The sequence below is a fragment of the Schistocerca americana genome, chromosome 1 (assembly GCF_021461395.2).
Source record: "Schistocerca americana isolate TAMUIC-IGC-003095 chromosome 1, iqSchAmer2.1, whole genome shotgun sequence".
NCBI lineage: Eukaryota > Metazoa > Arthropoda > Insecta > Orthoptera > Acrididae > Schistocerca > Schistocerca americana.
Window position 1 is genome coordinate 973,142,862 of NC_060119.1, and position 17,411 is coordinate 973,160,272.

General features: G+C 41.9%; 1 protein-coding gene and 1 non-coding gene across 2 annotated transcripts in view; both read left to right on the top strand.

Moving 5' to 3' along the window:
• LOC124595665 (discoidin domain-containing receptor tyrosine kinase B-like) overlaps positions 1 to 17,411 on the top strand; it is a 412,183-nt gene that overhangs the window by 296,478 nt on the left and 98,294 nt on the right. Inside the window, exon 6 of the mRNA XM_047134513.1 lies at positions 13,993 to 14,126. Within this exon, the coding sequence (XP_046990469.1) occupies positions 13,993 to 14,126 (134 nt within the window). The remainder of the gene's footprint in view (positions 1 to 13,992; positions 14,127 to 17,411) is intronic.
• Trnas-cga lies at positions 8,391 to 8,465 on the top strand. The gene has a single exon. It is a non-coding gene; the product is annotated as a tRNA-Ser (tRNA).

Sequence of the window (17,411 nt, forward strand, 5' to 3'; positions counted from 1 at the left end):
GGCCAGCAAGATCTCCGGATCTGTCCCCCATTGAGCATGTTTGGGACTGGATGAAGCGTCGTCTCACGCGGTCTGCACGTCCAGCACGAACGCTGGTCCAACTGAGGCGCCAGGTGGAAATGGCATGGCAAGCCGTTCCACAGGACTACATCCAGCATCTCTACGATCGTCTCCATGGGAGAATAGCAGCCTGCATTGCTGCGAAAGTTGGATATACACTGTACTAGTGCCGACATTGTGCATGCTCTGTTGCCTGTGTCTATGTGCCTGTGGTTCTGTCAGTGTGATCATGTGATGTATCTGACCCCAGGAATGTGTCAATAAAGTTTCCCCTTCCTGGGACAATGAATTCACGGTGTTCTTATTTCAAATTCCAGGAGTGTATAATAGGAAACAAACTATGTCGTATGTGGATAATGACCCGGAAATAAAAGATACATGAACTCGCTCTCGATGTTGTTAAACATTCATCACGAATTGCTTCATATGTCAATTTCTTCGTTACTCTTTGTTCTGCTGGTGTAGCATCAGACTGAAAGTGTCCTTAACCGTGTGGTGCGCCATTTTAACTACAGTGGACGGCTTTTACTGGTCGCTTCCTTGGCGTTTTCAGGCAGTAATAAAGCTGAAAATGCATGCAGAGCACAGCATCATTATGGAGGGCACATTGCAGTGGACTACGTGCATTTACAACCTCAGGACTGATAGAAAACGCCAAAGAACCGACCTGTAAAATCTCTCCATTATGGTGGACACGGCGCACCACAGGGTTAAGGACAGTAACAGACCTTACTGTTTAATGGAAGTATCTCTTTCAAAGGAATATACTATTTACCATAAATGCGTTGTAATAACTATCAATAAAGTAGGTTTGCTGAGATACAGCATCTTTGCAGAGTAAGTTTGAGTGGTTCAGAGTTAACATTTCTGTGCCTTCCCCACAAAACAGGTATCCATTGGGTGTTGATTTGGGTCATACAGTTAGCAACAGAGAACAGTACATTTTCTACGACGATTATCCCGATGAAATATTGGAACATATCACAGCATTCAGTTTTCCACTACTGTACACGTGACAAGAAGTCACATCGCTGTCTGAGCTCGAAAGCGTAGTACCAAGCAATCTCCCAAGTTCAGGAAGTTTGAGCTGTTAAGGGAATAGAAATTGCTGTTATTTCTACTGGACCTTGATAGGAGATCTGGGGCTGGCTGACAAGCGGTGAATGAATACTAAGTAGGAATCGAAGACAAAATTGAGAGGGACAGGCGTATAAATACGACCATGGTTTGAGACGTAAAAGAGTCGAATCTTACTGAACTTTTACTTCGAAGTCACACTACGAATGCTGGTGTCTTACGGAGTAGTGATAATAAATGGATCGGAATGTTACAGATTGTTGATGGAACGAAGATTTCGTTTATTGCATAATGAATCCCGTCTACAAAAGGTGCCTGCTTCTCAAGTACTGCAGTAAGTTCGTCGGATTTGAAGATTCGGAGCACCCACCACGTACTAGAATCCTCATCAGATGACTAGAGGAGCTGTAAGCATAGTGAGTGAACAGTTCGTCGGAATCGAATCAAAAGCTCGTACCTTCATCAGTAAAGCATATAGGCAAAATGGTTGGTTACATAAAAATTTTAGTACATTTTCGTTATTAATGAAAGTAAGTGGGGGACCGATCCCATTTCTGCAAGAAAGGAAATCTCGTTGGCCGTTATCTTTATTGTATGCTTGGTAGTTTCTTCGACAATTGGTTGTGATATGTGGAAAATGTGTGCCATACCGAGACAGGAACTCCGATTCCTGCGGTTTTCATGTAGCGCGTAAATGTAAGTGACTTGAAAACTGTGTGGCGGACCGGAATTATAGTTCGAATCCTAATCTGCCAATTCGGCTCCATTTTAGTACGTCAATTACAATCGCGTTAATAAAAAAATGTACTTCTCCAGAACTAATTTTTATATTTTGTGTCTTCATTTTTCCAGTTTGTATATTGATGAAAAGTATCGACTTTCGGAAAAAAGTTACACAGAACTCTTATTGGTGAAGGATCACCTTGCTCCTTCCACACCACCCCAGTGAAGGGATAGCATAAATATTACCAACTATGTAGTTGCACGTACGAAGAGATAAAACAAATTGTTATTCGCAGGCTCCACTTGTGAATGATCCGGACAGATCTGGGTACAATTGGAAAGAGCAGTTATAACACCCCTACTTCTACTCGGCAAACAATCGTACGGTGATTGGCGGAGGCTACCACGTACCAAAACTAGTAACTTCATATTCTGTAATACCCGCAAGTGGAGCGAGGAAATAACGACTGTCTAAAAGCCTCCAAAGGAAATTTAATTTCTTGCATCTTATCCTCATGGCCCTTACGGAAAACGTAGAATCGTTCTGCTGTCGGCCCCAAATGTTGGTTTTCTAAGTTGTTCAATAGTGTCTTGCGGAGAGAACATCGTCTTCCCTCTTCGGAATCCCATTTGAGTTCAGGAAGCATCTCCGTAATACTTGCCTGCTCACCGAACCAGCCGGTAACAAATCAAGCAGCCGCCTCCTTAATTAGTTCGATGTCTTCCCAACACTAGCATAGTGCTCAACATATGGCCACATTAGCGTTATATAAGTCGTCTTCCTTATTGAAGGGCTACACTTTCCCAAAATTATCTCAATGAAACGAAGTCGAGCATTCGCCATCCCTACAACTAACCTGACGTGCTCATTCCATTTCATATCACTTTGCAAACGTTACGCCTAGATATTTAATCGAAAAGACTGTGTCAGGCTGCACCATAATAATTCTGTATATGAAATTTGTAGGACTGCTTTTCCCACTTATGTGCATTAACTTACATTTTTCTACATTTAGAGCAACCTGCCATTCATAACGCCAACCAGAAGTTTTGTCTAAGTCATCTTGTATCCTCCCAAAGTCACTAAACTACGTCACCTTTCCGTACATCACAGTGCCATCAGCAAGCAGCCGTAAAATGGCTGCTCGTCCAGTTCAGCAAGTCATTTATGTATATAGAGGATCAAAGCGATCCAATCACACATTCTTGGGGCACTCCTGACAATACCCTTGTCACTGGTGAACCTGGTACCCTTGTCACTGGTGAAATCGCACCGTCGATGACCATGTATTGAGTCCTATTACTCAAAAAATCTCTGCAATGGGGCATCGTGTCAAATACTATCCGGCAATCTAGGAATATGAAATATGACTGTTTACCTCCATCTATCCATAAATTGTAGGATATCATGTGAGAAAACAGGTAAGCTGAGTTTCGCACGACAGCTACTTTCTACAGAATGTGATCAAGAATTCTGCATTAAACCGATGTTAAGAAATTGGTCTGTAGCTACGCGGATCTTATGTACGAAAGTCAGCGTACAAGAGTCATCTGCGCCTTTTTCCATTGCCAGCCGCTGTGGCCGAGCGGTTCTAGGCGTTTCAGTCCGGAACCGGGTGACTGCTAAGGTTGCAGGTTCGAATCCTGCCTCGGGCGTGGATGTGTATGATGTTCTTAGGTTAGTTAGGTTTAAAAAGTTCTACGTTCTAGGGGACTGATGACCTCAGATGTTAAGTCCCATAGTGCTCAGAGCCATTTGAACCATTTGAATGTTTTTCCATTAGCTTGGGACTTTTCGCCTGCCGAGAGATTCGCGAAAAAATGCAAGCTAAGTAAAAAACCCGTGCAACAGAGTAATCTCTGTAACACCAAACTGGGATTCTATCTGGACCTGGTGATATATTTGTTTCAACCACTTCAGACTTTTCTCTACGCCACGGATGCTAATTTACATGTCCTACATGCAGGCGTTTGTACAAGAGTCAACCGACGGTATGTTTGCTCGATCCTCACGCGTGAATGGTTTCTTAAACGAGAATTTTAAAACTTCAGCTTCCCTTTTGCTATCTCTTCTTGCCACACCAGACTGGAATAAATATCTCTGGGTAGAAGCATTCCACACGCTTACTGATTTTACGCACAACCACAGTTTTCTCGGGTTCTCGACAAGATCTTTCGCTAATATGTTACGATGGAAGTTCACACGTTGCTCTTCTTAGGGACGCACAAATTTTTACGAACTTGTGCCTATCAATATGTTCGCCCTCTTTTTCTGTCGAGAATGCAACAATCTCTGTTTCCTAATCATTTTCCAAGTGTGGATATTAACGGAGGGTCGTTTTCACTTTTAATCCACTTACTTTGGCACACACATCTACACAGCGCGATATACAATCAGTTTAAATATTGCCCATAATCCTTTTATGTCCGTCGTTCTGGAGCTAAGCAAAGTCCATTCATTGTCGAGGTGGGATGCTAATAACTATTTATCTCCTTTTTTCTAGCATAAATACTCTCCTGGGCTTATTGGCGGATTTATTAACTTTAGTAACCATCATTGTTACGATGACGTCATGATCACTAATTCCTGTTTCTATTCTGAGACTGGCTGTAAGGTCAGGCCTATTTGCAGTTATACGGTCTGTTGAGTTTGAATTCCCTCATTAGATACTAAGGGCAGTTTTCGGAAACATGTACAGAAATACTCCTCAAGACTGTCTGTCCGTACAGCCTGCAGTGAATCCATAGACGTTCTTGTCTATACTTGCCTGCAGCTTACGGCCTAGTGGCTGGGGTTGCTGCTTATGAATCACGGGCTCTCTGGTTCGATTCACGGCCGGGTCGGGCATTTTTCCGCCCAGGGACTGGATGTTTGTGTTGTCTTCATCATCTCATCATCATTCAGGAAGTGTCGAGATTGCAATTGCGAAGATATGGAGCAGTAAATTAGGAAACTTTGTTACGAATACTTCAGAAATTTACTGTTAAAATTTAGACAGTTGAAGTGTCTCTGCATCGTACGCGCTCTGATTCCACCCCCTGCATATCGACCGGAGAGCGTCCATCAGAGGACCTCAGACTACCACCTCGCGTAAGAAATCCCAATGTTCCCTCTACAAGTATGGCGCCAGCCCACTATCTGCTTCCTTTGTGTAGTGCACACCTGACGTATCACGGGGAGTCCTACAAATTTGCACCCTAGAACACAAGTTCAGAAACCTGCCGTAATGACTGTCTCAGAAATGACGGAGAATCTGATTCAGACCCTCCTCTCGGTTCCAGACGAAGTATTCCAATGAACTCTGTGTACGATACTGCAAGTAGGCTATGTTCCTATGCTTAAAATATGGTTCGGATTGTTCTGATTGATTACGACATTCAGATCGCATTTACAGTCAGCATTCGCACAAAATATCTGCTATTTTTGTGTAATTAAAGCAGAAAAACCATTAAAAAGCAATACTTGGTTACATGATCGGAAACACTCTGCTACTGGCTAAGCTTTGGGGTCGTCACAAATGGCTCTGAGCACTATGGGACTTGACATCTGTGGTCATCAGTCCCCTAGAACTTAGACCTACTTAAATCTAACTAACCTAAGGACATCACACACATCCATGCCCGAGGCAGGATTCGAACCTGCGACCGTAGCACGGTCGTCACAGACTAGGAGTAATACGAAGGTATACGTGTGTTGTAGCAGTGTTAACAGAAGTTATTAGGTTTCTACGTAATTTTTCTGCAAATAGTTTAGCCATTTTGTGATGGAAAACGCTTTTACAACTTTTAAGTTCAATTGGGAACGAATTTTGTGAACACTGACAATGGAAACATTACGAAAGTTGACGCGTTTATGCTCCATTCATTTTGATTGGCAATATGTGCAAGGACGGACATTCTTTTCCCGCTCCCTGCAACATCAGTAAACTGTCTCAAAACTAAGAAATTGTATACCTTTGCAAACGAGTCCGTATCTTGTAGTGTCGCCCATCAGTAATGTGCGGTTTGTCAAATCTTAAGATTTATTTCCGCTGTACAAGATACGCAGCAGACACGCCGCCCGTTAAGAAGCGCTCCATGACACAACGGATAGAGCATGTGATTGCAGAGAGTAAAAACACAGTTTCTACTTCTGAAAAGCTCATACCTTTTTGATAGTTCTACCCAAAATACGAAAATACTGTCAGCAAATGGTGGGCTGTGTTATATATAGCTTCACATTAATCTTAATCTGAGAAATGGACATATGAGGGTAGATGCATGTACTTTGCGTACAAACAATTTGCTGTTTTGAAAAGCATTGTTAGAAGTGAAGGTATCACCATACCCCCACAGTACATCGAGATGTAGAACGATGAGGTTTTGTATGCGGAGAATCTAACAAACGACCTAGGGATAACTTGTTATTACATCTACAACTACATCCATACTCCGCAAGCCACCTGACGGTGTGTGGCGGAGGGTACTCTGAATACCTCTATCGGTTCTCCCTTATATTCCAGTCTCGTATTTTTCGTGGAAAGAAAGATTGTCGGTATGCCTCTGTGTGGGCTCTAATCTCTGTGATTTTATCCTTATGGTCTCTTCGCGAGATATACGTAGGAGGAAGCAATACACTGCTTGACTCCTCAGTGAAGGTATGTTCTCGAAACGTCAACAAAAGCCCGTACCGAGCTACTGAGCGTCTCTCCTGCAGAGTCTTCCACTGGAGTTTATCTATCATCTCCCTATCGCTTTCGCGATTACTAAATGGCCCTATAACGAAGCGCGCTGCTCTCCGTTGGATCTTCTCTATCTCTTCTATCAAACCTACCTGGTACGGATCCCACACTGGTGAGCAATATTCATGCAGTGGGGGAACAAGTGAACTGTAACCTACTTCCTTTGTTTTTGGATTGCATTTCCTTAGGAGTATTCCAATGAATCTCTGTCTGGCATTTGCTTTACCGACGATCAACTTCATATGATCATTCCATTTTAAATCACTCCTAATGCCTACTCCCAGATAATTTATGGAATTAACTGCTTCCAGTTGCTGACCTGCTATATTTTAGCTACATTGTAAAGGATCTTTCTTTCTATGTACTCGCAGCATATTACACTTGTCTACATTAAGGTTCAATTGCCGTTCTCTGCACCATGCGTCAATTCGTTGCAGATCCTCCTGCATTTCAGAACATTCCACAGTCTACAACTTTACCAACCGAGCTACCAAATGATGCGCAATGAAGCGGATATAACGAAAATTTTAACTATGAGTTTAATTTCCTTGAATGACGATACCCTTTTTTGTAAGAGTGGGAAAGCGTATACGGAGGTACATTAACGTTGACCTCAGGGTGCAAGACTTTATTAATTAAGTAAGGCAACTTGGGCATCGACGTTGTGGCATTTTGCCGGTACAGTGCTACCACTTGTTACGCACCTTCTCATTCTCTGCAACACTGAAAAACAATTTTTCAAACGTTTTAATTTTAAAACATGGCATCAATGTGAATTAGCTTTGCGACAGTAGGATCATCGAGTTAGACTATGACGTCACAGGCATCACATGAGTCGAATGGAGCGTTTTATTAGGCTTTCAAATTATTTGAATTTCATTACCGATTCTATAAGAGAATACTGAAATTCAAGAGGGAGAAAAGCAGATTATGAGCATAAAATGTCATAATTAAACATTTAAGACGATTTCCAGTAAGCAGTTACATACCTTATTGTGAGCCTTACTTGCTTCAGGCGAGCAGAGACATCAGTTTCCACAACCTCCACCTGGTGACTCGCCAGTTGGCCGTAGGAACTGAGGGATGTCCACAGAACCCAAGCATTGGGCATCATTGGTGTCTACATAAGCAAAAAGTTACAGATTACTTTATCCTGCACCCCTGATAGCGGCAGCCATGGCCTCCTGCAAGTCTCCGATAAGTAACGCCGCACCCCTTCCCTCCTACCGGCAGACACACCGTTTACACATTGGAATTATTTCCGGCCGTGGACGTCATTTCCCTGAGGAGTTCCTTAACTTGCTCCCGATAGCTATTGGACCTCTCCCCATGTGTGCCTGCTCGGACTCTGCTGAGCGAGCCTATGGTGTTGATGGCCGAGGCCAGCCTCACTGCGACTCTCCGCCTCGAACGAAGTGTCGGCGCAACAAGCTGCCGCTCATCCTGCAGTGAGCGCGGATCCACCGCGTCGGCCACTCTGAAAGGTGCCTCGACAGCAGAGCCCTTGGGTGAAGCAAGGGAGACCTGAGATCACCCATACTACCCGCCAGTGCCTCCGCTGCCGTCACACCCTGAAGCAGCACCATGAAGACCGCTGACCGTCGCCGTAAGCGTCATCAACTGTTCGGGAACTGCGGACAGCTCGTCCTCCAACCGCACACAGCAAGCGCACACACTATACGTCCAACTACTGGTACCTTGAGAATTGAACTACGAAAACAAATAGAGAAAGCTAAGGTTCTGTGAAGATTGGAAGGTAGGAGACGAGGTACTGGCAGAAGTAAAGCTGTGAAGACGGGTCGTGAGACGTGCTTGGGTAGCTCAGTTGGTAGAGCACTTGCCCTCGAATGGCAAAGGTCCCGAGTTCGAGTCTCGGTCTGGCACACAGTTTTAATCTGTCAGTAAGTTTCTTTTCAGGAAAAGCTAAGCATGTGCGTGCATAGTCACCAGGTGTTTCGCCAGCGGAGGCTGGCAACTGAGAGCTGTGATCAACGGTTAATGACCGTCCAAAACCAAACAAATGTCGACATCCCGAATCAAAACATGACCGTTGCTAAAACGCCTTACTGTACCTCTCAAATACAAAAATACGCAATGGATTTAAGATTTAAACTGTGCAAGCTCACAAAAACGTGCAAAGAATTTAATAACTAACCTGAGAACACAAACAGAGAAGCTAAATATGCTACTTGCTACCCTCCAGATGATTTACTCACAAAGACTGACGGCTGATTTATGCTCTCACATTTCTCAAGCTTTTCAATAGCTTTCAAGTATTCGTCAACGTAAAGATTTATTTTGTCAACTGTCGTACTAAAAATTCTTTCTGACACTCGAATTTCACATGAAAAAGCCAATCAGCATCAAACTTTTAGTTTTTGTCCATTTAAAACGTACAGATAATTCGAATAGTATGCCAATCTAAGAAGATTCATTAATAAATGTGAGCATGGAAACACTCATAGTGTTCAAACTTTACTACACAGCATTTAAGATTTGAAGGGTACCAGGTTTTATTCCAGATTGCAATATTGCAAAATGGTGCACATCCACTTGCTCTGATATAAATGAATACTGTTATATTCCTTTTGCAGTTTGCTTCGGACTACATTCACCTACCGCAAGGGTGGCCTAGAATTCGGCTCACTGGCCATGTCCTGTCACCAGTGCCATAGCGCTCAGCACGGCTAGCATAGAGTGTGATGAGGAGAAACCGCAAATGCGCTGCATTTAGATGGCATTGCCGTTACACTGCCTAGCACTTCTGTTATATTTCACATTCCTTTAAAACACAGATCAAAAACAAAATGTCAGTAATGTTTAATTATGGTACCCTATAGACATATAATTTTTATTTGGTACAAATGACACAATCAGGCATTTCCAATTTCACAGGTTTTCGCACTCATGTTGTCACGTAATCGTGACTTATTTAGTTTTCTTAATCGGAAAAACGTCCATCACACACAGTTGTTGGGTAACATATTGTAGCACTTTGCATCCTCATTATGGAGCCTTGGATACTCTACCTGAGGAAAACAATGTTTATGTCCAGGATAGTGTTAACGCAAAATGATTTATTTCTAAAACTGGAATTACCTTGCAGGCCAGTCACTTCCATCTGCACATGGACAGGGGCGCTTTCAAATGAAATGGCAACCATTCTTGGAAGCAGCTCGAAAACAGATGTAAGATTTATAGTGTCCTCAAAACCTTTATAAAACTATCCTAGTATTTTTTTTCAAAGCCACAGTGAATTCTTCAAATCTTGGGTTTTCTTGAATGCTAGTGGGGTTAGGGAACTGGACTGTCTGTCAGAATGCGTCCCTTCTGCAACACGATTTTCCTTTTGAATACATCCCCTTCAAATCAGAAAGAAGTTAGCTTGAAATGTCTTACTTATGAGCAGCGTACAGTGAAGTCCACTTAAAATGCGAAGTCTAAAATCCATTATGGATTTTCTAATTTTCGTTCCTGCACTCCATTTCCCTAAATAAGTTTAACAACAGCATGTTTTAAATAGAAAAATCGGTCAAAGCATGCCCCTTGAGCAATCCAACAAACCCTGCAGCAACATATAAAGTCTGCATACTCTTCATTCAATTCTATCTAAAACTGTTGCATATGACAGTGGAATATTGCGTCCAGCTTCAAAAATTTTGCTAATCGCACCACCAATTTCTTAATCTCTTCAGTACTCCATGCCTGAAAATTCGGCACAAAAAACTTCTTGATGTACAGAACAATGAATGCCGTCTATCCATCGTTTTTATCTTTTTCTCTTTCATTACCAACTAAATCTTTAAATTCTTTGTGCGTGATGTTGTAACGTCGTTTCATAGCAAATCAGCAGTACCCTTCGCTTATGCGACTGCATAATATTTATTGAGAATTCTCATCCCTCTCTTCTGTCATTTCCACTCATTATGGCTTGTGCCTATATTTCGCTAGACTGCCTCTTTTTGTGCAAACAGCCACTAGACCTGTGAACGTCCTTCATACCATGAACAAATATCGAATGGAAAAATAATGCTGACACGACGATCCTGCCGGACTGAAGAGAGTTGTGCTGACCGAAAAATGTCACCGCGCAATACTCAGTGAAATATCGTACTCTTCCGGGTGTCCCGCTCGCGGCCCGCACACACTGCACGCGTGAAGTACGGCAAGCCGTAGCAGGCGTGTAAAAATAATTTCACTATGTTTCGCCAATAATCATTATTCAAGCAGTAGCTTGTGTTTTGCTGATTGATGCGATGCAGTTAGTATCGCTGAAGAAATTTTGTTTTGCAGAGTAACGTGACTTGATGCCAGGGTACCATACCATCTAAAAATTTCTAGCCCACTAGTGAATTTTTGCTGGAATATCGAAAAAAAGGCGGTAAGTCTGGAGCTGACTTCAATGTCGTCAGAGATGGGGAAGGATGGGAAAGGAAATCGTTTGTTACCGGTGAAAGAAATCATCCAGGCATACATTCTGAGCCATGTAGTGATATCAAAGGCAACATAAATTGCATTGGCTTGACGGGGATTTAAAACCACCGTCGTCCAGAATAAAGGTACATCGACTCATTTTCCTTGATCTGTAAGTACTAGAGAAGTCTTTGATTTTAGCTAACACTCAATTGCTTATTACTTAGTTTTAAGACTTTCATTGTTTATACAGGGTGTTACAAAAAGGTACGGCCAAACTTTCAGGAAACATTCCTCACATACAAATAAAGAAAAGATGTTATGTGGACATGTGTCCAGAAACGCTTAATTTCCATGTTAGAGTTCATTTTAGTTCCGTCAGTATGTACTCCAACGTGATCAAATTGTAAATTTTCTCATTGAACATGTGTGGGCTGACGAGAATCCGCAATTGTGCAATCGCGTCATCAACACAGATTTTCTGTGAACGTTTGGGCAGGCACTGTTGATGGTGTCTTGATTGGGCCCCATGTTCTTCCACCTACGCTCAATGGAGCACGTAACATGATTTCATACGGGATACTCTACCTGTGCTGCTAGAACATGTGCCTTTACAAGTACGGCACAACATGTGGTTCATGCACGATGGAGCTCCTGTACATTTCAGTCGAAGTGTTCGTACACTTCTCAACAACAGATTCGGTGACCGATGGTAGAGGCGGACCAATTCCATGGCCTCCACGCTCTACTGACCTCAACCCTCTTGACTTTCATTTGAGGGGGCATTTGAAAGCTCTTGTCTACGCAACCCTGGTACCAAATGTAGAGACTCTTCGTGCTCGTATTGTGGACGGCTGTGATACAACACGTCATTCTCCAGGGCTGCATCAGAGCATCAGGGATTCCATGCGACGGAGGGTGGATGCATGTATCCTCGCTAACGGAGGACATTTTGAACTTTTCCTGTAACAAAGTGTTTGAAGTCACGCTGGTACGTTCTGTTGCTGTGTGTTTCCATTCCATGATTAAAGTGATTTGAAGAGAAGTAATAAAATGAGCTCTAACATGGAAAGTAAGCGTTTCCGGACACATGCCCACATAAGATATTTTCTTTCTTTGTGTGTGAGGAATGTTTCCTGAAAGTTTGGCCGTACCATTTTGTAACACCCTGCATAAAATATTAGTAATCAATACTGCTTATATTCCGCTACAAAAATGAGACACTTGCAACTAACATTTACAAAGGCAAGTGAGTTGTTGAATGATACAAGGAAATGTGTGTTAACTATATTGGGTGCTCCACAATTTCCATGACAGTCTTGTAGAGGTTGTAGAGGGTACTGGATAAAGTTTTGATATCGAACTCATGCCCGGAAATGTAATGTTTGGATCTAAAATAATTTGAAGATCGGATCGTTTTCATATCTCCCGCTTGAAATGGGACCTTTACCAGCTGTTTAGATAAAATAAGTTAAACTGTAGACGCTCATGCACTTACGTAGTGTATCAACTAAAATTTTGTGCACTTATGGATACTTTGAAGATTACTACTAGTTCACTGTAGAAAATAAAGTATCCTTCATATTTGGTTGCGTTTCGGAAGTCGTTGTCTTCAGTGTGATTCTTGAGGTCCTCGCGTTGTTTTAATAGCGAGTGATTAAACTATAATTTACCATTTTCAGGAAGTACTGAGATACGAAGCTAAAAACACATTAAGAACAGCATTTCTTGCTTCTGCCAGTTCAGACCACAATTTTTCCAATAACGAAACAATTGCCTAACAAAGAACGTATAACCACAACATAATAATCATACATTGTTGCTCTGACAAGCGTGAGGTACGACTGAGACCTGGAGATTAAGGCTGAGTGTCTTTGGCGCCATGCGCTGGTAATTATAGTACATTGCATTTTCTAGAATATTCTGCAATAATGCTATCAAATTCAATGGAATATTTAATATACCATGTTACAAACAGTGAAGAAAAATAAACGAAGTGTCCTATTGGTTCTTAAGAAGTGTGTAAATCGTGCTTATTGTAGTAAAGAGTTTATATGATACCGTAATAACAATAAAAGTATCAAAAATATTTTAGTTGAGACAGCCTTTTAATATTTTAAAAAAGTATATTTTTAAATTCGTGACGACATTTTTGTAAAGTTAAGTACGTTGTTACAATCAGGTAATCAAATGTTAACTGGTGAATAATAAAATGTTGCAGAATACATTACGGGACAGATTTAGAAATTCGTTAGTACACGTGCTTTCATTGACAATAATCATTATTAATTGAAAAAAAATTACGTGTTTCTGGCACGCTACTCTTCTTTAAAAGCGTGAGATCTGAAAATAATCAAATCTTCAAAGTTACTTTTTATCGAAACGCTGATTTCCCAAATATGGGTTCATTATTAAAACCAACCCCAGGAGCCTGTAACGGGAATCGTGGAGAACGCTGTGTGATGTTGTCAACTATAATTACGTTAGTACTAGTTATATCAGTAAGCCTAGTCAAATAAGTTTTTTAAATGTTGGTGTAAATATGCTTCAAAGTAGGCAACATACAGAATCATGAAACAAGGTTAGCTAGAAGTTATAAAATAGCATTACAACATAATTTCCCTGCACGTAATTGGGACGTAGCTATACCACCTGTCATCCAATGGACTTCAATTTTCAATGGCTTGGTATGTGTCTCTCTGCTGTCTCCGACCTTAAATCTGGATACAATCTTCCGCACAACAAATAGATATTTTCATACGAATCGCATCTATGTAAGGGAACCATGTTTTGGACAGTCCGCCGAATATTTTGAAAATACTGGTTAAAGAAAAGTAAAAGACTCAGATTACTGATCATAGGCTTAATTATTATTTAAGATTTTTATCGCAAATCTAAACTTAAGTGCTGCAACTGCAAGAAAATAATGTCTTTGACGAGGTGTTGAAATCTGCCTCTCCCTCCACAGTTTTGTAATATAAACTAATCTTCTACACAGGTAACGGCTGGGTGGGCTGGACCAACGACTCCTACCCGAATGGTTTCGTGGAGCTCCTTTTCGAGTTCGACCAGGTCCGCAACTTCAGCGCCGTTCATATTTTCACCAACAACTTTTTCAGGAAGGATGTTCAGGTGAGTCTATGGTTGTCGACGTCTGGATAGTTACTGAGACATATGAAATGTAGGTAGTGCTGTTTTACATATGAAATGTAGGTAGTGCTGTTTTAATGCATAGCAGTGATTCTTCATAATAAGAATGTAACAACACTTATAACAATGTAAATACTGTCGTATGCCTGGCAGTTTCGTGCAAATTTCTCGAGCTCTTGTCACTTGCGTGTCTGTGTCTCTGTTTACATGATCAGTCAGGTTTCCATGGGTCTCAAGTTTCGGAGACGATCGTACAACACAGTGACATAGAGGCCAAGGAACTCGAATTGCTGATGTACTTGTTAGTAGACATAAGCGATTGCCACTACTGTGCGAGAGCTTCAGCAAAAATACTTATCAGACTGATATGTCGCTACACATTTTTATAGTGTAATTACATACGATTATACACCATAATTAACAAAATTTTTGCTCAGGTGACGCTGTCACGAATAAATTTTGGAGAGAATAATTCGTAGGACAGACATGACCAGCCAACGGTTTAATGGATACAAGACAGAATACAACGCTGAAGAAGGCACAAGTGTTTCGGAGGTCACCAATCAATTCATATTGTAGAAAAGGAGGCTCTGTAGAAAGAGACCCATACGTTCTCCCATGTGGACTGTATGACATAGCCAATAGGATTGCAGTGAACACGGGGTCATCGAGTTTCGACAGTGGATCAGTGAAATATGTCGCCTGGTTGGATGACTCTGGTTTCTGGCTGCTTCAGGTCGCTGGCCGTGTCGTGATTCTCCATCATCCAGGTGAACAGCTGCTCGGGACATGGTCTGCATCACGGACGCAGGCTGGTGCGGCAGTATTGTGTTATGAGGGACATTCACCTGATTGATCTTCCATGGGACTTGTGCTAGTAATCTAAGGCACCATTAGTGCAATGGACTACATGGACGTTACTGCAGACCACATTCTTCACCTCGAGCATGCTTTCTTCCCCGATGGCCTTAATGCTTGATCTCTTCCGCTTTAGTAATGGTTTTTTCCAGCAGGATAACTGCCCATTTCTCAAGGCTACAACCGTACACATTTGCTTGAGGATTGTACCCAATGTAGCTCATCGTCGGCCGATGTGACCGAGCAGTTCTAGGCGCTTCAGTCTGGAACCGCGCTGCTGCTACGGTCGCAGGTTCGAATCCTGTCTCGGGCATGGATGTGTGTGATGTACTTAGGTTAGTTAGGCTTAAGTAGTTCTACATGTAGGAGACTGATGACCTCAGATATTACGTCCCATAGTGCTTGGAGCCATTTGAACCATTGTTTTGTAGCTCATCTCAAGCGTCATAGAGTGTCATCTATGCGCTAACAAACCACAGGGCAGTATTTGAAAACATCCTTCTGGCTATAAAGCCGTGTTATTATAAAATAATGAAACAGCTAAACCAGCGACATTTCGACCGTCTTTGCAGCACTTCTCTTCAGGGTAGCTATCAACTTACACAGGGCCGTAATTTATGAGAAATGCGTGACATGTGCTCAGAAATGTCGTCCACTTTCCTCCGCAAAACTAACAAGAATTTGTGAGATGTAAGACGGACAAAATCGCTGATTTATTGCGTTCAATTTTTTTTTTTCTGTGGCAAGGTCTTATGGGACCAAACTGCTGTAGCCATCGGTCCCTAAGCACTACTTAATCTAACGTAAACGAGCCTAAGCTAAGGACGACACATACAGCCATGCCCGAGGGAGGACTCGAACCTCCGACGGAGGGATTCAGAATTAAGCAGGTGGTCATAAGGTTTTGGGTCATATGTGTGTAAATACACACCCTCTCCAGCAAATGCAGCTAGGTGCAGGAAACCATGTGTCCTAAATCCTCATGGTCTGTTGCTGTTATTTGCAAAGAAGAGCCTACTGTGATTGAATATGGATAAATTACGTTAACTATCAGCAACAAAAAAACTACCAAATTAAGTAACGGTTATATAGTGACTAAGAAGCACTATAATTTAATGGAACACGCTTTTGAAACAGCTTGGAATGCAGCCTAGTCAACACAAAAGTTATGATTTTAGTTGCTTTTAGATTTCATGTAGACGACTGAATACTTATTCCTTCCTGATATGTGAATAACAGCCTTCATCAGTGAAACCCATCTACCTCCTCGTACACCTTAACACACTGCCTGCTAGCTTATAAGACGTGGAAGGAAACCAGAACCAGACCAAATCCTCGTGGCAGGTTCAGAGGTGGCCAGTTATCAAGTGCTACTGAGCAACAGCACACTGTAAATACCGCACTCAAATTATGCCATTTCTCTTTGAATGCTAGACGGAAGTTACACTAAAATAACACCATTTGTCTTCGAATGCGAGTCGGCAGTCATACTACAATTACACCATAACTCTTCAGAAGCATACTGGTATGCAAATAAAACAGACGAAAACATGTTTTGTAGCGCTCCTCCGCGACAGTTAGAAACCTGTGTCGAATGTCGAAATGGTGGTCAGCCCCACTACAGTGAACTCAGATAAAAGACACATCTGTCTATTTTCTACTGCCCGTGCTCTAACATGTCATCCTACCAACACTATGAGTACTAAGTTGCTCACAGCACCATGTCAATATTTTTCTTTGAAAGTGTGTGTAAAGCATAAACTACAAGGCATTTTTGAGGAGCAGTTGCCTTCATGGCACTGTGGGTGAGTGGTCTAGAGTGTGGACAGGGAATTCGGCAAATCGAGTCGATTACCGCTCTTACCAACCGCTTTTTTCATTTTATTCTATTCCTTGCAACGTTAAACCATTAATTATCAGTTTAAATATATTTAAACAGTTCAGTTTACAAACATAAACTTAATAAATTCAATTTACTTATCATTACTACTCTTGTAGGTCAAGTAAGTGGCAAAAATATTGTAAGTATAGGAGGAAATTTAATATTAAAGTCTTTACTGTAGATCATGTGTTAAAAAGGCCATTTCCAGCCGACCTTTGGAGGTGTACTGACCGTAGAAAATGTTCGATTTTAATTAAATGTCGGATCAGAAGATTATAAAGTAAGATGTAAGCCCGGTTTAGTAGTATGCAAGACGGCCCACGTGTGTAGCGTGTGACAGAGGGAAGATAAACGCAATATGGGGGCAGATAATGCCTCTGAAAGAAGCTGGACGCTATTCGCTTCTTCGCGACTGGTCAAACACCCCTGCAAGCAGTCGCATGATACCTCGACATCAGTGCCAAAGATAAAGGTCGAATGAATGATAGGCACTTTCCAACACGGTAATGAAAGAACCCTGGGTACAG